The 22,318-nt window shown below is 33.6% G+C and overlaps 3 protein-coding genes and 1 non-coding gene across 4 annotated transcripts; 2 read left to right on the plus strand and 2 right to left on the minus strand.

Moving 5' to 3' along the window:
* Window positions 1-1,051: 1,051 nt before the first annotated feature.
* Window positions 1,052-4,321, minus strand: LOC123684546. The gene is made up of 2 exons (XM_045623840.1): window positions 3,811-4,321; window positions 1,052-2,108 (listed from the first exon to the last, which is right to left on the minus strand). Exons 1-2 carry the CDS (start codon window positions 4,143-4,145, stop codon window positions 1,721-1,723), a joined length of 723 nt encoding a protein of 240 aa, XP_045479796.1. The 5' UTR covers window positions 4,146-4,321; the 3' UTR covers window positions 1,052-1,720.
* Window positions 4,322-4,673: 352 nt separating this feature from the next.
* Window positions 4,674-6,263, plus strand: LOC123684595 (60S ribosomal protein L10a-like). Its single transcript, XM_045623910.1, has 4 exons — window positions 4,674-4,793; window positions 4,921-5,076; window positions 5,423-5,744; window positions 6,055-6,263. The coding sequence occupies exons 1-4, from the start codon at window positions 4,789-4,791 to the stop codon at window positions 6,223-6,225; spliced, it is 654 nt and encodes a 217-aa protein (XP_045479866.1). The 5' UTR covers window positions 4,674-4,788; the 3' UTR covers window positions 6,226-6,263.
* Window positions 6,264-8,185: 1,922 nt separating this feature from the next.
* On the plus strand, window positions 8,186-21,157 carry LOC123684114 (alpha-N-acetylglucosaminidase). The gene is made up of 16 exons (XM_045623244.1): window positions 8,186-8,372; window positions 10,003-10,169; window positions 12,223-12,398; window positions 13,181-13,399; window positions 14,276-14,437; window positions 14,953-15,082; window positions 16,435-16,580; window positions 16,638-16,722; window positions 16,843-16,992; window positions 17,800-18,015; window positions 18,198-18,284; window positions 18,370-18,563; window positions 19,845-19,965; window positions 20,020-20,113; window positions 20,719-20,892; window positions 20,955-21,157. Exons 1-16 carry the CDS (start codon window positions 8,312-8,314, stop codon window positions 21,137-21,139), a joined length of 2,367 nt encoding a protein of 788 aa, XP_045479200.1. The 5' UTR covers window positions 8,186-8,311; the 3' UTR covers window positions 21,140-21,157.
* Window positions 21,158-21,232: 75 nt separating this feature from the next.
* On the minus strand, window positions 21,233-21,305 carry Trnak-uuu. The gene has a single exon. It is a non-coding gene; the product is annotated as a tRNA-Lys (tRNA).
* Window positions 21,306-22,318: the final 1,013 nt, after the last annotated feature.

The raw sequence follows: 22,318 nt of genomic DNA on the forward strand, positions 1-22,318 counted from the left end.
GAATCTTATAGCACTGTACCATAGATCAATATATCAAAAATCCTAATTAAAAAAAAAAACTATCGAAACTTCAGTTCTAATTGCTTTGAATCTACAATGAATTCGTTTGAACAACATTAAATATTTTATGCTCATAAAATTTTTTCATTCCTCCTCAAGAGGCGTCATCTAGAGGTGAAGGATAGGAGAAAGCGGGTAACTAAAGTTATCTTCATCACTTGATTCGATTCGTGCAATTGGTTGATTGGTTGTATCATAGATGGCGCCGAAGCAAGTAGTACAAAAAAGGGAAAACTAACATACCATCAAGATTTTTTTCATGCTTATAATTATTCATATAATTTTCAATTGAAATATTGAATTCATCTTTTATGTTGAATGCCTAAAAACCCAAATAAAGTGATACAACAATTTGTCATTCATCACGTTTTTGGAACAATTTTCATGAGGCAACAAAAAAATAACTACATAAAAATAATAAAAAATTTCTTGGAATGTTCGATATAAAGCTTCATACCATTTTTCTTTTCCATTCCAGTTCATATACAGTAACTCAAAAGTAAACAATTCAGAAATATAAAAACTCTACACAAACATTTGTCATCTCCCAATGATAGGATTCTCAAGAAATTCTAAACACCCCATCTTTTCACTATTTTGCAAGTGATTTCTAAATTACACTTCGATTGGATAAATATTTCTTCAATTATTGAGAAAACGAAATTTGTTTAGGGTGTAACTCTGAAACCATTGGGCGGATTTTACCCATTAATGAACTTAACTGAGAAATTCAAAATCTCTATCAGATTTCGTTGAGAATTATAGTCAGCACGTCAGAAGGCTAGACAGAATCGATTTTGACCATTAATTCTTTATAAATTCAATAGAACTAAGACCAGTTTTTCATTTTAGTTGTCATGCAATCTCAAATATGAAACAAATCATCAAGAATAAATATTTTGAAAATCAGCGAGTCAAATTCAATCTTCGAAGACCTCTTCCAATTGAAAATTCAAAATTCATCCACAAAAATCATAAGGAAAAACAAAAATTTGAGTCAATAATTTTATTAAACAGCACAATAAATGCAGTTACAAATAATGTGCATTTTGTTAACACTCTGCACTTTTAATATAAATCAAAAATGAAAATAAAAACAATAATTTTGACAAACTACAATACTCTAGAAAATGTTACTTAAAATGCAAAATCGAACAAAACAGACAGCATAAATTTTGAAGAACAAGAGACAGAGAACACTTACTTAAAATTATTTGTACATTTAAAATGTCAATTGATATAATCTCCAGCTGAATTCACTTCCAATATTGAGGCTAATTCAGTTTATTGGAATTTATTCATGATCAATTTGATCTGGGTTGAAAAGTATGAATTTCTTCGGACCAAATACAAACCGATTCCTTTTAAATATCACACGGTGATTAACAAAAATTTGTTCGAAAATAAATTTCTCCACAAAACCAAAAATTAATCTTCATTCATTCGATTTTGAGAAAAATCCAACTTACAATTTTCGAGAAGTCATCAGATTTTGAATCTCCAAGATAAAAATACAGCCTTACAAAATATAGAAAATTTATAGTCTGAAATATGTAAACGAGGGATTTTAACAGCTTCGATTCTCGAAATATCACATATTCTTGTCACATGAAAATATGGAAGTGAACAAACAATCTTCAGTCTTAGTCGAATTGAGATTTTAAAGTTCTTCAAACTCCACGTCATCCACTAGATCTGCATTGTTATCTGGTTGTTCAGGACTGTTGTAGTTGTCATCGTTATTATTATTATTTTCAATGTTTTCACTATCTTCTTCCCTATAATTGAATATTGATGGAGCTAGTATACTTTCCGGGGGCTTCCACAGCACTAATGCAGTGCATGGTCTACTCATATGGGTAAGAAGTGATTCGGGAATGATTGGTTCATTTTGCGCCTGGAACCTTTTCATTTCTTCGCACATGTAGAGTCTTTGTTCTTTAACCTCCTCACTTTCCATTTCAGTTGGTGTTTCTGAACTGATGCGCAGGTTTGCTAAATGTTCGGACATTTTCTCTTCTGTTATAAATTGCTTTGCTGGCTGTAGACTGAAAATATATCAAGATATTGTTGAGTTATCGATGTAATAATTTTTCACATTAGAGTCTAACTTAACCTTACTAATATGGAAAGGTGAGAAAAGCACTGATGTGAGGTCGGTAGCTTATGAGCGCTTGTCATTCATGCGCCAGTTGCACCCTTGAAGATCACAAATAAATCAAATTTATTCAATTGATATCACATATATTTGTCGGAATGAGACACCTAAGATAAAAAAGTGTTGCGTGGCATCATTCCATCATTTACATTAACCAAAACTATCAAACGAGTAACTCTAACAATTAGCGTTTCTACTAGTATTAGTATTACATAAACATGAAATCGTATTACGAATCTAAGTTGTATCCTACAGTATATTTAAAATATTTGAAGACAATATCTGATTGAAAAACTACTTACAGAATTTAAAGTAACTATTCAAATCAAAATATTACAAAAAAGCATCATGGAAGATATTATTTCAGTAAAGCGAACAACATCCTTAGATTCAGTTATTTTAGAGTATATTCCCTTCATTTTAGCATGGATAACACTATTAAAAGTCTGCCTAAAATTCTGTTGCTCGAAAGCTTTCGACTTCAGTGCTATTCTCATTATTTTTTCGATATTCTGCTCAGATTTTTTATGGTTCTGACGTCGCTATTAACACAAAACTTTGCTTGAAGCTTCAAATTTTTTATTCTACATAAACACGCAAAATTTTATATCTGTCGGATTTGTTCTTAGTGAAATATCAGATCTTTTCTTCGATATTCTGCTTGGACTTTTTATGGTTCTGATAAGGCTATCCACACAAAATTTATTTTTTATATTGTTATTATTTATTATATATACTCAAAATCACAACCCGATCAAATCTGTGTCACAGAGATATTGGGTATTTTTTCCAATATTCTTCTTGAATTTTAATGGTTCTTATGATTGGCTATTTCATATGAACACTGAAAATTTATCTGGGTTGGTTTTGTGGTCATGAAAATATTGAGTAGTTTTTTTTAATATACTTCTTGAATTTTCTATTGTTTAACAGATATTTCTGCATCAGGCTTTGAATTGCTTTTTTGCATCCAACAGGGAAAAAAATTCGTACCACCATATTTACAGAACTCGTCAGATTTTGTCTAACCTGAAAATTTCAACTTTCTCTTCTTTCAATTCGTGAGATATTGTATTTACAGACAGAATCGAATTTGAGGACAGAACCTAACCGTTTGTAATCTTTCCCATTCCCAAATTTTGAAAATACAGAGATTGTGAGAACAAAAGTTCAATAATTATGGATTTCATCAGTAGACTCTAATGCTTTACTGGTTATAAATACCTAAATAAAATAGTGCCATGGAAATTTAGAAATTACTTGGATTTTTAACGAAAAAATGCATTAAACAAATACCTCAAGAAATATCCTTATAAATGAAATCAAGAATGTTCATTATCACTTTCATTCATATTAACAGCTTCGATTCTCAAAAAATAAATTGTTTCACCGTGTAACATTCAAGATGCTACAGTAAAATTCAATTTATAATCATTTTGCCAAGTGATAATGACCATGTCTCGGGAAAAGATGTCCTATCCTATGTGTCCTAAAAACAAAAATTTAGTAATTTAATGTCAAATTTTATAAGATTTTGAATAATTGTGTTCTCTGAGCGATGAACAAAAATATTTGGTCCTTTCATCACTTACGATGGTGAGTCAGTTTTCCTCTTGCATGGCATAAAAGAAATATGTCTTTCCAGGGCATTTCTCTGACGCATATTTGGAAAAGGAAACTGAACAGTCGGTCCAAAATTTTCTCTGTTATTGCTAAATTGAAAGTTTGGCTGAACTGGAAATCCTAGTGGCTGCATGTTGAAACCAACATTAGGAGGTATTCCAAAATTCATAGCAGTCTGAGAAGTTCCAGGTATATCATTCCAATTTAAAGGGGGCCTTGCAGGAGGAGGATACTGGTCGGTGAATACTGATGGCCTATTTTGGTCATCGTAGTTACCTGTGGCCATTCTTCCCATAGGATTCATTATTTTGACACTATTTTCCACGAACAATAATATAATCGACGTAATAATACGTGTAGAATGTATCAATATGTTTATTTAAATAAATATCCTTTTGTTAATATGTTTGAATCATGCACAGAATATTATTGCTTCGGTTCGGTTACTGAATCAACAATAAACATCTGTTTTTGACGTTTTATAATTGAAGGTTAAATTTTCTCGACATTTCTAGAATTCTTCCAGACTTTTCTTTCTCTTATTAGTAGTAGTTTCACATCAGGACTTATATGAAATGAAATATTCATCATATTCATATTCATGCAATTATTTCATTACCAAATGAGAAGCATTGAAAAAAAACTAGAGAAGAGAAAATATTTTTTTTATTTTTCTACACAAGAATGTGGCCTTCATTCAAGAATCAAGACTTCTTCTTCTAGAATGTTAGGGATTGATGGAAAATATTAGGAAATTCATTTTAATTCACTTCTTGATATATTACAAATTAACACTCTTATTAGGTTTTTTATGATAAGAAGAATATCTCTATGACCATTGATTTGTCAAACTTCAACACATATCTCATTTCTATCGTCCTCTCGGCTGAAATCATTCTTTCTCTTAATAAACGTGCTCGCGGGTGTAATTCGTCACCACATCAAAGATGTCGTAAGTTGAAATATTTCTATCTTGATTTTTTTATTCAATCTTATCCATGTTTCTGACCGTTCTTTTATTTTCTTATAAGTTTCGACTAAAGTTCTAGTATTGAAATAATATTTTCATGATTTTTTAGGTCGAAAGTATCCCGTGATACCTTGTACGAATGCGTGCAGGCAGTTTTGGACAAATCAAAGGAAAAGAAGAGGAACTTTTTGGAAACTGTTGAAATCCAAATCGGTTTGAAGAATTATGACCCTCAGAAGGACAAACGTTTCAGTGGAACCGTCAAGTAGGTATTCAGAACTTCTCGCCAAATCGTAATGGCACGAAGGGCTATGAAGTCGCGGTCAATTGAATTGGCGGACCTTTACCCAGGGTCTCAAAACAATTGGGGAGATAATGCTCTTACAGGCATTATCGACCATTTAGTTTTTAGTTAATTAGAACTTTTTTAAACTGAATGGGTAATTGCCGGTAAGTTCTGAGAGGTTTAACGAAAGTTGACTGCTTCTCAGTATGGAACTTTGTACATAGCATTCCTAGTGTCCCATCAGTTCTTAATTATTTAGATTTGGTATAAATTATATTCGAATACTTGTATGTATTCAATTTATCATATCCAAATTTTTTCCCAGACTTAAGAATATCCCAAGACCTAAAATGCAAGTGTGCGTGTTGGGAGACCAGCAACATTGCGATGAAGCAAATGCCAACAATGTTCCTTTCATGGATGTTGAAGCTTTGAAAAAACTTAACAAGAACAAAAAACTTGTTAAAAAATTGGCAAAGAAGTACGACGCTTTCTTGGCTTCTGAAGCCTTGATCAAACAGATTCCAAGGCTATTGGGTCCCGGTTTAAACAAAGCCGGTAAATTCCCTGGTCTTTTGTCTCACCAGGAATCTATGACTCAGAAAATTGATGAAGTCAAGGCAACCATCAAATTCCAGATGAAGAAGGTATGTTGAAAGTTTGCGTTTGAAATAATTCTCTATTCACATTTCATATTTAGTTATCTGTCTGTTCAAATTGGTAGATAATTGAAATTTTTCTTATGTATATGTTTGAATAGCACCAATAAGCCATCAAGATGAATTCTAACCATAATTATTTTGTACGGAAATGTGGTGCTACAAAAAATTGCAATTATAACTACCGTTTTCATGTTTATTGTGAATGTGGCTTTAAAATTGCAGACATTTGATTCATGGCGATAACTGATGTTTTTTCCATGTGAACTCTTTGTGAATAATTCTTTTCTTTTTTCAGGTATTGTGCCTTTCTGTTGCTGTGGGACACGTTGATATGACCACTGATGAATTGGTGCAAAATGTCCATTTGGCCGTCAACTTCTTGGTTTCTCTTTTGAAGAAACATTGGCAAAACGTCAGGTCTCTCCATGTGAAATCATCCATGGGACCACCACAAAGATTATACTAGATTTTAATCTTGTTTAAATAAAATGTGAAAACCTCAAATTGATTTTCATTTCAATTAATTTCTTGATTGAAAGTATATTTTGAATAGTTCTCTTCTACAATGTTAGGAACCATCAAGTTTGAATTTTTAGGCTTAGCATCATGTAAAAGAATATTTTTCAGGAAAATTTTTGTTTTACCATATTGACTTCAAATAAATTTAGTCTTCGAAACGAATGTTTGAGGTCCCAATTTTTTGGAATTGTTTTAACACTTCTTCAAAAGCAGATTTCTTGGGGAACATATTATATTCTAAAATGTTAGCTTGAAAGATGCTTTTTGATGTGTCTTGTGTACAAAAAATTAAAGTTTATTCTGTATTGAAACTTTTCGGGAAATGAAAAATTATTCTCACTTGTATCCATAAACGAAGGATATTCATTTTTCTACGCTATATCTATTCGGACATTCATGGATCTAAGCAGATGGTTGATAGATCAGGAAAACTTGATTAGTTTTTCCCATAGATGTTGGGAAGTTTTCCCGTATAAAAACTACGTAGTTGAATTTTTGGACTAACTTTTATATCCGTGAACATTAAGTAAGTGAAATGTGAAGCTTTGATGTCGAAACTAATGAAAAAAATCCCCCTTCTAATGATTCGATTATTGCTTCTAGTTTATATAATACAAAACGAAATTTAACGTGAATATTCATTCTGCTCTTATGCAACGCCTTTCTGATTATCTGATTTTTTCAGTTATCTAGAAAACAAATTTTCATATGAAAATGGCAAAACTTTTGGCGACAAAATTAAAACATAGACCTATAATTATCAGAGAATCTTGTTTCAATTGAACTGATATTCAGTTGAGGAATTCAGTCATAGATGGCACAATCAGAACCTATCAAAGGAAACTGTAATACAGTAAATGAATTATGGGAACGCGATAATTTTATAAATAAAAAGTTCCTAACTGAGCGACGTTTCGACTATAACGTTGATTGAAGGTATTTAGTCATCTTCAATTTATTTATTTTTTTTGTTGACAAAGTAGGCTGATAAGTTCATAGGTAGTGCCACTAAAAATTTTCCATGTAATAGAAATACTTTGAATTTCAATTCAAAATTTATTGATCTGAGGATGGAATGTTTAATTGTAAACGCCAATAGTATCAATTCAATGTTGACATCTGCTCATTGAATCACCAGGCAAGTTCTCAGAAAAATTCAAACTGAGAAAGTAAATAACTGATTCCATTTCTGCAAAGCTTATTGTATTATAAAGACTAGTCTTCATACAATGGTATTATTATCTGAGAAATTGATGAATATAAATACTTCTAATTGATTATCGGAGTTGGAGGTAAACATCATATCAATAGAATATATTCAAGATTGTAATTTAAGTTCAAAGTTTATACCAAGTGAGGATGAAAATTATGGATAAGGCAAAAATAAACTCATTGATTTGTTTCGATTTTTTTATTGAATATTTGTAGGCTCGGTGGAAGATGTAAAGAGATACAATTTAAATTCGTAAATTTCAACAAAACATCGATTTCCTTTGAAATAGACTAATTTGAATGCATTTTTTTTCATGATTTTGGAAATTGTCATAAGATTGAAATGCATTGATCAAAGATAATTCGCATTCATCAAAAATAATTCGCATTAATACATAGGATACTATACATGATATTATGAATTGGTTAATTTATTTTTTTTATTAGAAACTTAAGAAATTTTTCATTTCTTGCTTCAATATTATGTTCCCTTAATTATGAATGAAGTAGAAACATAAAAGGATCATAATAATTGATGGTGCGATAAAAAATATCATACTCATTTAAAGCAAATATTTTTACTCTTTACGTTTATGAAGCTCTGTTATCCACGCTGAATTCCATCAATTGATGAATGCGCTCGTCATATTTTTATCTCAATGGTTAACCATTCTCACTTCCCTAATTGAAACAGATTGAAATCGAGTATTGAATAGAAGTCATTGCAGTAGGTAATGTACTTTGAATCATTCTGTAGTGGTCTAGGTCAAGGGTAACTTCCGCTGTTGATATTATGGTGTCAATAAAATAGTTTTAAAAACATGATGAAGTTTTTTATAGTTTTGGCTTTAGTGAGTTTCATGAATGGATGTACAGGTGATAGTAAGTAGGAATCTGTTACTGGTCACATTTCATCCATAGTATGTTCAAAAATTCTAAAGTGAAACCAAATTAGTATCTCTTCATATTGTTATAGTTTGCACGTCTGTTAAACAAAATATTTAATGGATGCCTTTCAAAAATTTTATCTTTCCGATTGATACTTACATAGACAGTAACAATTTGAATTTCATAACTGAAAAATCATTCAGATGACTACTAAAGGGTGTTTTTTTTAGAGCTATAGAACTTTAAATTGCAATAAAACAACGATGGATTATTCGATTGACATGAATTTTATTTATCCGCAAGATAATCTTGTGGCATTACATTTTAAATATGATTTCTGGCATATGATCTCCACGGCTGGCTCGGATGTAGTCCAATCTGGACGTCCAATTTTCGATGACTTTTTCCAACATTTGTGGCCGTATATCGGCAATAACACGGCGAATGTTGTCTTCCAAATGGTCAAGGGTTTGTGGCTTATCCGCATAGACCAATGACTTTACATAGCCCCACAAAAAATAGTCTAGCGGTGTTACATCACAAGATCTTGGAGGCCAATTCACAGGTCCAAAACGTGAAATTAGTCGGTCACCAAACGTGTATTTCAATAAATCGATTGTGGCACGTTCTGTGTGACATGTTGCGCCGTCTTGTTGGAACCACAGCTCCTGGACATCATGGTTGTTCAATTCAGGAATGAAAAATTTAGTAATCATGGCTCTATACCGATCACCATTGACTGTAACGTTCTGGCCATCATCGTTTTTGAAGGAGTACCAATGATTCCACCAGCCCATAAAGCGCACCAAACAGTCAGTTTTTCTGGATGTAACGGTGTTTCGACATACGCTTGAGGATTAGCTTCACTCCAAATGTGGCAGTTTTGTTTGTTGACGTAGTCATTCAACCAGAAGTGCGCTTTATCGCTAAATAAAATAAAATGGACGTAGTGCGCGATACGTATTCCGCACAGAACAATTATGTTCGAAATAAAATTGCACTATTTGCAAGCGTTGTTCAGGCGTGAGTCTATTCATGATGAATTGCCAAACTGAGAATATTTCTCTTGACAGCTGTTAAATCGGTTGCCATCTTGAACAGTAATGCCAACTTAAAGTTATATACCTCGAAAAAAAACACCCTATATAATCTCAGTATTTTCTGGCATTAAAATTTATTGATCACGTTTTGAAGCTTGAATGTTGAATGCAGTTAAATGCAAATACTACTGTAGAGTGTAGAGTTAATTTTTTACATTAAATGTGCACAGTGCTAATATAAAATATTTTTTAATTCTGCCAGATAAAGAAATTCTAAAATTTTGAATGTTCTATGATGATGCTTCATTGAAACTTTCTTACTTTGCCTATTATTTTTGTATTTGAAATATTCTAGGAATTCTGGAAGATTTATCCCAGTAGTTTAAGTAGTAATAAAAGGCATTTTTAGTTATTACTTCGCTTTTACCGGTATCATATTTCATTTGATATGCCATAACCAATTCCATATCCAATGGAAAATTTTAAAGACATTTTCAACCGATTCATTGAAATAAATTAATTATGAATCAAACCTTATTCTAAATATAGTTTTGTTCATAAAAAAATTAAACTGAATTTTTCAGATTTTGAGTCTACCTTAGGTCACCTAACAAGAAACAGTCGACGTAACAGCGAAAAACAAACGAAAGCGGTTACAGATCTCATAGAGAGAATTCTTCCACAGCATGCTAAATATTTCAGAGTGGTGGTGAATTCGAGTCAAGCGGAAAATGAAAAGGAGTTTTTCAGGGTAAGTGGAGGGAGGGCGTTCTTGAATAGATACCAATCCACGCTTTACAAGTGGTTAGAGGGTCCTTCACGAAAACGTGCTTAAAAATGCTTATCGCGCTTGCTAGAACGTTTTCCTTCAAAGTATTTTTTGCATACATAGATCACAGCTGAAAACATTTTTGCTAATTAATATTAGCTGAAATGAAGAAATTTTATGAAAAAATTACTTAGAAGGGAATTTGACGAGCGCGCCAAAGCTCCTGTCTTCGAATAAACGCTTTTAGTTAATTATTTTCAGGAATGAACCTTCTCTGAATTGTTCACAGTTTACGTTTTGCAATGTATAGAAGAAAAACTTCAATAAGAACACCATCCAAAAATTATTTTTGATACCAGATTCATCTTTAATGTTCAATACTATCCATTGATTTTCAATGCAATAAGTTAGGTGATCAAATTTTGAAATATTCATATTTACAGAAATTGATTACGTAGAACTATCAAATTTTAGTAATGAAATGTCATTTTTGTTATGACTATAGTTACTGACAGAGAAACTGCAACACCCAGGAGAAGATGTTTAAATTTTAATTTTTTTTTGGTAAAACATAGATAGTATAGCAAATGATTAAAATTTGTAGAAAAAAACGAGTGGTTTACAATTTTTTTATGAATTTGTTGATAATGTGTTTGGCCACCGCGATTATCTATACACTCCCCAACACGTTTCGACATTGATGCTATAAGATGGTCTATTTCTTCTCGAGGGATACTATCCCAAGCTACCTGATGTACTTTATGTCTCAGAGCCGCCAAAGTCCGTGGGGGCCGCGGTAAATTTCCAAGCCTTCTATCCATGATCTCCCAAACATGCTCTATGGGCAAATGATCGGGGGATCTGGGCGGCCATGGCAAAAGTTTCACATAGGTCGCTTCGAAAAAGTTTAAACTAACTCTGGCAACATGAGGTCGGGCATTATCTTGCCGAAATTTGGATTCTCAAGCCGGTTAAGGTAAGGGAGGACATATGGCTCAACTATTTCTTGAAGGTAACGCAGCACTGTCATGATACCTCAAATTAAGACTAAAGGTGACCTACTTGCATGTGCGATAGTACTCCATACCATTACGCATACTGTCCGGTGTACATGACGCTCAACATCAAACTGAGTTTCACGTCTTTCTCCCCGACGTGTTCTAACCCTTCTTCAGCCATCATGTGCACCCAAGGAGAATCGAGATTCATCAGAAAAGACGACCTGATGCCATTCCACATTCCAATGTTGACGTTCTCTGCATCACTGTAATCGTTGCCGGCGATGTTCAACCGTCAGATGTAACACAAGATGGAGTCGATAATGCTGCAGTCCAAAAGAACTTATCCGGCGGTAAACCGTTCGGACAGTTACAGGATGGCCTTGTTCTCCTAACCACCCATTAGCCAAAGATCGAGTTGTTGCAAATCGGCCTCTAATGACCATTGAACCTCATTTGTGCGTCTTTGACGTCTAGTCCCTACTCTTCTTCGATTTTGGGAATTATTAAACCACGCTTGACAACATCCCATAGCAGTAGTTGGATTTCTGTTCGTACGGTTAACGATTTCTCGAAATGACAACCCCGCCTCCCGTAGACCAATAATTCGACCTCTTTCAAATTCACTTAGCTGGCGATAAATTCCGCGTACACGTGCTCTAGGCATTTTTACAACAACTAAACATCGACTTTGGATCTCCTCGAACAGCTGGTTTATTGTAAAATTTAAAAAACTTGCAAAAAACGATTTTTTTCTCCAAATTAAATCATTTACTCTTTGCTATACTATCTCTGTTTTATACAAAAAAAAAAAAATTTAATTTAAACAGCTCCTTCTGGGAGTTTCAGTCTTTGTCAGTTAGTATATAATGTTTTTCACCGCAAGGATCTAACTCAATTAGTTTGGGAGGTTGACTCTTTTTCAAACCTGTTTTTTCCCTTTTCATGGAATAATCTCCGCATTTGGAATATTCTTCAAGATAGAAGGAAATAAAAACCATTTTGTAAAATTTGCAATGTTTTTTTCATTTTTTCAGCTAAAATCTGACAACGGCACCATCAACATATACGCTACAACTGGTGTAGCTGCAGCTTCTGGTTTCAACCACTACCTTAAATATTTCTGTAATTGTCATATAAGTTGGCGAACGTCACAATTGAATCTGCCGAAGACTTTGCCATCTGTTGATATTGAGATAAAATTCAATGATAGGCAAGTATTAAATTTCTTTTAAATGTTTAGTAAATAAAATAGTACTCTTTTTGAGCGCTTGTTCACCGTGTTCTAACTAGCCAAAACAGGTCAGAACATCACGAGTAGAGCCCTCGATAGAATACGAACGTTAGTCAGTGTTTGTATTACTGGAGTTATGAAAAACCTGCCCAACTAGAGCATTGGAGATCATTACAAATTTTATATTCCTTGATCTTGTGCTAGATAGATTAGAGCATGAGATAATTCAGGGAAGGTACCGGCAATGAGGGAATTAATAATCAGATAGCCTGGTCCTCTCTGACCAATTACAGACCATCAGCGAACCTTTCCAGTGACAAGATGATAAAGAAAACTAGCATCGAGAAAAGTACGATGCTAAATAGAAAAAAAGATTGAGAAAGGGAGTCCACAATCCTCTTCTTCTTCCTCTTCTCAATAGGACTGTGTCCTGTTTTTTTTTCTGTACGGTCTCTCCAGAACTTCCTGCGTGCTCTGATCCATCTAACTAAAGCCTGCGTCTCCAGTTCCTCCTTTATATCTGTTCTCTTTACATGATCTCTGAGCGTCTAACAATCCTCATTTTTGTTGTTTTTGCCATTCTCTTGGTTGTAGATGTTTCTGACCTTGTTTCAGCGGCGTATGTGAGTACTTTATAACGGGTGTTTTTTTCGAGGTATATAACTTTAAGTTGGCATTACTGTTCAAGATGGCGACTGATTTAACAGCTGTTGTCTTCAGATGCCAACAAGTTTTTTTTCAATTTTTTTTTTCATTTTCAGGTTCAGATACTACCAGAACGTTTGCACGACTAGCTACAGTTTTGTTTGGTGGAACTGGAAAAAATGGGAAGAACATATCGATTGGATGGTTATGAATTCTTTCAATTTGGTATTGGCTTTCAACGGTCAAGAAGCCATATGGACAAAAGTCTACCAAGAGTTTGGATTGAGCCAAGACGATATTGATGAGTTTTTCACGGGACCTGCATTTCTATCTTGGTAAAATGGATATTCAGTCATAAAGATATTAACATCAATCGAATGCTTCACTTTGAAATTGATGCTTTTGAATTCGAAAAAGTTCTATTGATTTTCGTTAATTTTTTTCAATAATAAACCTTAGGAATCATTCCTGAAAAACAGAAGCTCTGGTCGGCATTTTTGGGTTTTTTCCATTCCAAAACGTAAATTGTGAAAATTTCAGGGGGGTTGATATTTTTCTCCCACGATTTCAAAGCATGTAGTAGTAGCCTTTTGAAATAACGGTTTAAGGTTCATTTATACACTTATATCTCAAGAGGGAACGCTACCACATGACTTTCCCATGATCTGTCTATATTTTTCAGAGGAAGAGGGACAAAAATAATATGTGGTGTTGCCGGAACGATTGAATGATCAGTAGAAGTTAGGAATATTACAATAGTTTCAATTTTCGTCGAAAACGAGTGTTCTCGAAAATGTTCACTAAATTAGAGCTTTGCCTCTTTAGTAATGATTTATTAAAGGATTTTTTTGAAAATATTTTCGAAATGCTTAAATTATTTTGCGAAAAAAGGAAAGTTACCAAAATTAATAATTTTTCTCATTCGCGAATTAAAAATATTGAAATACTACAATGTAAATTATTGTTTAAAGAAATTATGTAAAATCTCATAAAAATCGGTGATTGGTAAAATGAAATATCTCTAATTTTGTTTTGAACTGAGCAGTCAGATCGTGGTGTTCCCTCTTTAAACACTATTCTATGGTGGGTTGCAACTGGAAAGATTGAGGTAGTCGAAACCTTGGATGTACTTTCAATATTCTGTCACAAAGTTGTTGAGATTTTCGTTATTGCAAGAACTAGCAAACCTTTTGCATCCTTTTCTTTTTCAGGCTGAGAATGGGAAATGTTAGAAAATGGGGTGGACCACTATCCAAATCATGGCATGAAAGAAGCTTAACTTTACAAAAACAGATCGTTACACGCTTGAGAAGTTTTGGTGTTGTCACTGTCTTACCAGCTTTTGCTGGACATTTGCCAAGAGCCTTTAAAAGGTATGAAAAACATTTTGATAAGCTTTGAACAATGATCTGATAGAAAGGTGAAATGCAGGATGTTTACACCTGGTGATTGGTTGAACATATTTCAACGTACTTATCTAGGGGAAATACAATTTTGTTTTCAAACACGACCATTTTAGACCACGTGAATTGGCTTTCCTTATCATTGGTCGAAAATCTACATTTTTATCCTCTCCTTCGTTAAACAATAATGTTATTCAATGCTCTTCATTGCACTATCACTCAAGAGCGCACATATATATTATTAGATCATTGGCCTTGAACCACCCTTCATTCATAAATTCTAATTAGTTTAAATATATGTCATTACCTAGCCAATATGTCATTACAGCAATAATGGCGCGAAATCTCTCATATCTAGGTACTACAATTGCTGGCTTCTATATATTTTTTCATGACTTGTCCTATACATTTTTATGTCTTAAGGGATCAATAAATAATTATTTTTATTATCTGTAAATATGTTTTCATAATTGACTTATTTTTAGGTTATACCCGAAAGCCAATATGGTGAAACTTGGATCATGGAATGGCTTCAACGACACCTACTGCTGTCCATACTTCCTAGATCCAACTGAAGAGCTCTTCCAGCAGATCGGTAAAAGCTTCATACAGAAGGTCCATCTCTCAGTTAATTTTTTGAGCGTTCATTCGACAAATTGTCAATTTCCTCAGCCAAATTCAAGATTAATATCGAAAAAATATTTTTCAATATTTCCGTGACAACAAAACCGGAAATTTGAAAATAACGGGTGTTTTTTTTCGAGGTATATAACTTTAAGTTGGCATTACTGTTCAAGATGGTGACCGATTTAACAGCTGTCAAATGATTTATTCTCAGTTTGGTTTGGCAATTTATCATGAATAGACTCACGCCTGAACAACGCTTGCAAATAGTGCAATTTTATTTCGAAAATAATGGTTCTGTGCGGAATACGTATCGCGCACTACGTCCATTTTAGCGATGAAGCGCACTTCTGATTGAATGGCTACGTCAACAAACAAAACTGCCGGATTTGGAGTCAAGCTAATCCTTAAGTGTATGTCGAAACACCGTTACATCCAGAAAAACTGACTGTTTGGTGCGCTTTATGTGCTGGTGGAATCATCGGTATAGAGCTATGATTACTAACTTTTTCATTCCTGAATCGAACAACCATGATGTCCAGGAGCTGTGGTTCCAACAAGACGGCGCAACATGTCACAGAGCTCGTGCCACAATCGATTTATTGAAAGACACGTTTGGTGACCGCCTCTTTTCACGTTTTGGACCTGTGAATTGGCCTCCAAGATCTTGTGATTTAACACCGCTAGACTACTTTCTGTGGGGCTATGTAAAGTCATTGGTCTATGCGGATAAGCCACAAACCCTTGACCATTTGGAAGACAACATTCGCCGTGTTATTGCCGATATACGGCCACAAATGTTGGAAAAAGTAATCGAAAATTGGACGTCCAGATTGGACTACATCCGAGCCAGCCGTGGCGGTCATGCCAGAAATCATATTTAAAATGTAATGCCACAAGATTATCTTGCGGATAAATAAAATTCATGTCAATCGAATAATCCATCGTTTTATTGCAATTTAAAGTTCTATAGCTCTAAAAAAACACCCTTCAGATATAAAAACAACACTTTGAAGCTTCTTGTTTAATTTCAAACTGATCATATCCCCAGAACCTTCAAAATTCGAGTAGAATATTCTAATGAAAATAACTAATAAATCCTCAACAATAGATCATATCGGGTTTCAAATTTTGTGTGTATGATATGTAGGATAACATTATCAAGCTTCGTGGAAAAGTTTTGTGTCTATAGCATCATCAAAACTATAATATCGAAAAAAATGAGGAAATCAGTCTGGTGGAAACTAGATTTACAACGTTCGTTCTTAGAGCTCCTCATTTAAACTTAGTGTTTTTCTTTAATTTTTTCCAATGTTCGCTAAAATTTACAAAACGTATTACAGCAAGTGGCAGAGTATGGAACGGACAACATCTACAGCTGTGACAGTTTCAACGAAAACACACCTCCTTCTACAGACCTCCACTATTTGGCCAATGTGAGCAGTTCAATATATAGGGCGATGACCAGTGCAGATCCTAAGGCTGTTTGGTTAGGATAGACCTTCATCTTCGAGAAGATGTGGATATTAATTTTGATTGTTTTCAGGCTGATGCAGAACTGGCTGTTTGTCCACGATGCGCCATACTGGACCAAAGATAGGGCTAAAGCCTTGCTCACGTCTGTACCCAAGGTAAGTGAGACTTAAAATATCTGTTCGACAATCTGTTCAATGATTAAAAAGAAAAATCTATTATGAAGGCTTGTGTTTTTTTTGATATTTTTCACCTTATAAATGGAAAAATCTTTACAGGGAAAAATGATAGTTCTGGACCTCCAATCTGAGCAGTTCCCTCAATACGCCTCACTAGATCAATATTTTGGACAACCCTACATCTGGTGCATGCTTCATAACTTCGGAGGAACTCTGGGCATTTTTGGAAACTCTGATATAATAAATGAGGTAATCCCATACATCCATAATCCAAAGCCATGGCATTTTTTATCATTAGTACCAAGCTGCAACATTTTGGAACAGATAGTTGAGTCTGGATCGAGATTTTAAAGATGAGTGACGCTACATTTGTTATTGTTTGAAAAATTGATGAAAGCGAGTTTCATGTATTGATAAAACATTTTTTTATGCGCAAAAATACTGTGCAAGCAAAGCAATGATTGAATGGTTGAAGAATATTTCAAAAACAAAAACGAATCTATCTACTGCTAAGCTAGAGGAGCGTTGAAGCACATGTATCATTCTTGAAGGTAATTATGTTGACGAATACTTAAATTCGAATTTTCAAAAAAAAAAGTGTTTTTACTGGTTATACCCAAGATTTATTAAGTGAAATGTTGAACTTTTACCTCATAAATTGTATAACAGGGTGAGTCATTGATTTCTACATATATTTCAACCGATGATTCCTTTACCATTCTATCCGATTTGGCTCATACACCAGGCTGTTGAAAATCGATAAAAAAAAAGTAATTTTCGGCTATATCTCGTAAATGGTTCCATTGAAGGAGATGATTTTCGGAATATAGCTTTTCCTTGATGTTATGAATTTTCTCCGAACACAATATCCGATCCACATCATCCAATTTCTTAATTATGACCAATACATTCCATAAAATAACAGAAATTTGAAGAACCCAAAAATATTCTGAAAATATCTTCATTCATTCCCTCAAAATGAGATCCGCATCTAGGTTGGGCCACCCGGTATTCTATTGTTGTATTAAGTTTCACATTAAATCTACTGGATTATAGAGACCCATCGAAGCCAGAACGGCAGCGAACAGCACCATGATAGGAACAGGATTGACCATGGAAGGCATAAATCAGAACTACGTTGTCTATGAACTGATGACAGAAGCTGCTTGGAGGAAGGAACCCGCAAATCTAACGAAATGGTTTGGAGACTACTCAACCAGGAGATATGGCTACAGAGTAGACAGTGTTGTCAAATCCTGGCAGTATTTTCAGGTAAAACTGGTATAGAAATCGGTAGATAGATTTTTTTATGGGCGTATACATGACAGTGCAAAAAAAGGGTTGATTGAGCAAACCTTGCACTCTAATTGATATATCCCATTTTGAAAATCATACGACAATATGTTTGCAAACATTGAAAGGTCTTCATTAAAATGAAAAAATTAATTTTCCAGAAAACTATTTACAACCTGAAGTCCTTGAGACGTATGAGGGGACAATATACCTTAACTAGGACACCTAGTTGGTCTATCAAACCTTGGGTGAGCAATTGAGTTACACTTTGAGCTAAAGTCAACAAAAATTTAGGATAAGTGTCTTCAAAAATGTAACTTTCTTTGGTTTTAGGCATGGTATGACACCAAGGAGTACATGTTAACCATAGGTGACTTCCTAGATGGCCACTACGTTATGCCAAACATCAACTATGCCTTCTGTCACGATTCTATAGATTTACTTCGACAAGCACATCAAATAATGTTTGACGTGGTCTACAATCAAATGAAAACCAGCTTTAAGAAGAAGGATTTGACTTTGTTTGAGTAGGTTATCGTTTTATTAATGAAAAATAATAGGAGTTTACTCTATCTGCGAATCATTTATTAATCATTTATTTGTTAATTATTATATAATTTACAGGGTGGTCCAATTTTTAGTGCAATTACTTTGGCGACGGATAGAAAAAATCTTTTCATGAAAAAAAATCCCATAAATATATATCCTTACAAGCTTCGTTTTCGAGATACAGGGTGTTGAAGTTTGAAAAAAATCAGTTTTTTACTTATAACTCTAGTATGAATAATTGTTTTAATTTTTTGTTATTGAAGCCTTGATAACGTAATGATTCGGTTAGATAAGTGTATCTTGCCAAATTCATCCAGTGGCGTAGATATGGGGGTGCGATGATCCTTTTCTTATGGAAAATTTACACCACTCATTTTTTCGAAAATATTGTTTCATTTTTTTTGAATGATCATTTCATTGAAAGAAGATCTGTTGAATTTTTTTCATAGAATTCACATTTTCCGATATAATCGAGTACAAAGCAAATACTATTGAAAGAAATCTAAGAAAAATTCAATTTTCGAATTTTCCCACTAGTGATGAATGAAAATTCAAAAATTGTGATTGAATATTTCAGAAAGAAAATTTATCAGAGACTCAAATAATAAAAAATATTCACCAAACTGTTTTATTGTTTGAGTGTCTCTCTGACATGTTCGATTAAATGCATTATTAATAAACTACATCAATATTTGTACTTTCGTTTATCACTAATGGTAAAATTTGAAAAATTAATTCTTGTAGAGTTTTATTGTTAGTACTTATTTGCATTGTAATCGATTATATCAAAAATGATAAATTCTATGAAAATAATTCAAGAGATCTTTTTTCTAATGAATCTCTAATGATTTCAGAAATGAAATAAATTTTTAGAAAAAAACCCAGTGGTTTACATTTTCAATAAGAGGATCGTCGCACACCCTTCATCTACGCCACTGGAGAAGTTCGACAGGAGACACTTACCTAATTCGAAACAATACATTATCAAGACTTCAATACCTAAAAATTAAAATAATTAATGTGATAATACCAGAGTTATAGGTAAAAAACTGATTTTTTTTCTTCAAAATTCAACACCCCTGTATCTCGAAAACGAAGCTTGTTAGGATATATGTTTATAGGATTTTTTTTTCATGAAAAGAGTTGATCTAACCGATGCCAAAGTTATTTCACTAAAATTTGGACCACCTTGTATATTAGTCGTAGATGAAAGAATGATTACATCTCATTCCAAAATAACTATAAACTGGTCCTTTCAGGATACAAACGAATTCGTCCTTGTTCCTGCTGATCAACGTCAACAACTTTCTGAAGTTAGATACAGCTTTCAGCTTGGATGAGTGGGTTAAATCTGCTAGAGATGCTGGAGATACACCTGAAGTAAATTCTCTAGATCAGTGTGGAGGAATGTTTATATATCTGTTTTTTTTCCAGGAGAAAGATTGGTTTGAGTATAATGCGAGGAATCAAATCACTTTGTGGGGACCTAAGGGAGAAATAATGAACTATGCCATAAAACAATGGTCTGGTAAGTACTTCTCCATTCGTCAAAAAAGTAACGGGACATTTTCAAGATCGAAGATGTGGAAGACAAATTGCAACATAATCATTTGGGGTTGCCCGCATCTTTTCTTCAGAACCTTTTTTTGTGGACACTGGTAGTTTAGAAAAATATGAATGATGATATAATCATCACAAAAAAAGGCTGCAAGAAACACCCTGTATCTCAAAAACAAAGCGTTTGAGGGCCCATGTTAATTGGACTTTTTTTTCTTAAAATTATCCAAGGAATTGTCCCTCCAATTTAGGAACACCCTGTATAATACAAATGAGCACTATTTTTACAAAACAATTCAACAATTTCTAACTGTTGATGAAGCGTAATATCCATGATTAAATGGCATAACCTATGAGCAAAAACGACATAAGAAATGTCAAAAAATAATACAGTGTTGCCATTATAACCATTTAAAAAAATTGTATCATTCCTAATGGAAAACCTTTTATAATTATAACGAACTAAAACTGAAAACTGAAAGTAGTGAATGTGTGTTACAATATTTTACTACAGAAAATAAGGTCTTTTTGAAACTTTGAATCTTGCATCTTTATTGATACACCTCTCTATTTCAGGTGTGGTCTCTGATTTCATTTATCCCAGATGGAAAGTATTCTTAGATTATTCTCACGATATCCTCGTTACAAATGGGACCTTCAATGATACATACATAAAACAGAAAATGTTTGAAACGGCCGAAGAACCATTCACTTTCAAAAAAACTAAAACCTACGAAGAATCTAAAGAAGGTAAGCAATTTAGTACCTATAAAGCAAAGAACCATTAACTTGATAATCGATTGATTTTGCAGAATGTAATTACTTTTGGACTGAACTGAAACAAAAGAAATGGTGGAGAATATTTGAGACCTATGGTAGGGAGAAAAGGAAGAGTCGGAATAATATTTACAAATTGGACTGGAGGGCTATGCAAGAATTTTCTGCAGAATCCTCGTTCGTAGATGATGATATAGAAGTTAAAATGATTAGGAAATAATAAATATACTGAAACTTACTGGCTTTCAATTTTATCATACCTTCCTACTATGAGCCAATAATAAAAGAAATGATTTCGCGACATAAAAATAACCGCCCGAGCAGGGACTTGAACCCTGGACCCTTGGATTAAAAGTCCAATGCTCTACCGACTGAGCTACCCGGGCTCGTGCCAAATTGTTGTCAATAAGAACAATATAAAGCAAAAAGAGAAGCATTCCACTTTGTACTGATTCCCAACAAGCTGAATATTTGCATATTGCTCAAATACGTTTTTACAAACACTTTGTCGAGAATTCCCATCGATCCTGCTTGTTCGTTGTTTTTATCAGAAGTCAAATTTTTGTTTTTTACTCATATCTTTGAATCTGTGAGAGCTTAAATGGGACAGCCTGTATTTTTCAACATAGTTTTTCAGCCGAAGATTTGTCGAAAAGCATTCTGTTATCGGTTTTTCAAAAAAGTCATCCGTTTCAAAGATATTGAGTTTTTCGACTCAATTTTTTTTTATGGAACTCTTTATACAGGGTGTTTCAAGTTCGATGGCCTATTAGACGTTTCTGGAGAACGAGGCCGATTTGAAATCTGAAAATTCGAAATATGAAATTGTTCATGATGCTCTATTCAGCTAAAATATTTTCGAAGTTCCGGCACTTCCGGTTCAAGATTTCCATTTTCAATTACTCTCTTCTGAAATTATTGCGTTAGTCCTCATAGTTTTCAAAATATTAAGGAAAAACCGATAAAAAGAGAGAATTTCCATAGTCACTATTACGTGAATTATTTTTACTGTGAATATCTTATGCGTATACTCAGTTCACTTTCTCAAACTAGAATGATGTAGGAATATCGTGCATATTTTGAACTTGAGAAATATCATCACAGGGTGTTTCAAATATTGTGCCAAAAATTGTGAACAAAATTTAGTACCTTTTTCCTTTTTATTTTACTGGACGATCACTTTCTAAATTAACGAAATACGAAAGGAAAATGAGGCATGCTCATTAATAATCCAACATAGGGCTTGTGGGTGTTGAACCGAGAAACAACAATGCCCAAGCAGTCCGTGACCCAAAGAGAAGATTGAAAATAATGGAGGAACATAAGCTTTGGCGTGGGGTTCTTTTCATTGCGTGACAATATGTGATTATTTTCAACGTAGAGGCAGTGAACTCCATCT

The sequence above is a fragment of the Harmonia axyridis genome, chromosome 7, assembly GCF_914767665.1.
Source record: "Harmonia axyridis chromosome 7, icHarAxyr1.1, whole genome shotgun sequence".
NCBI lineage: Eukaryota > Metazoa > Arthropoda > Insecta > Coleoptera > Coccinellidae > Harmonia > Harmonia axyridis.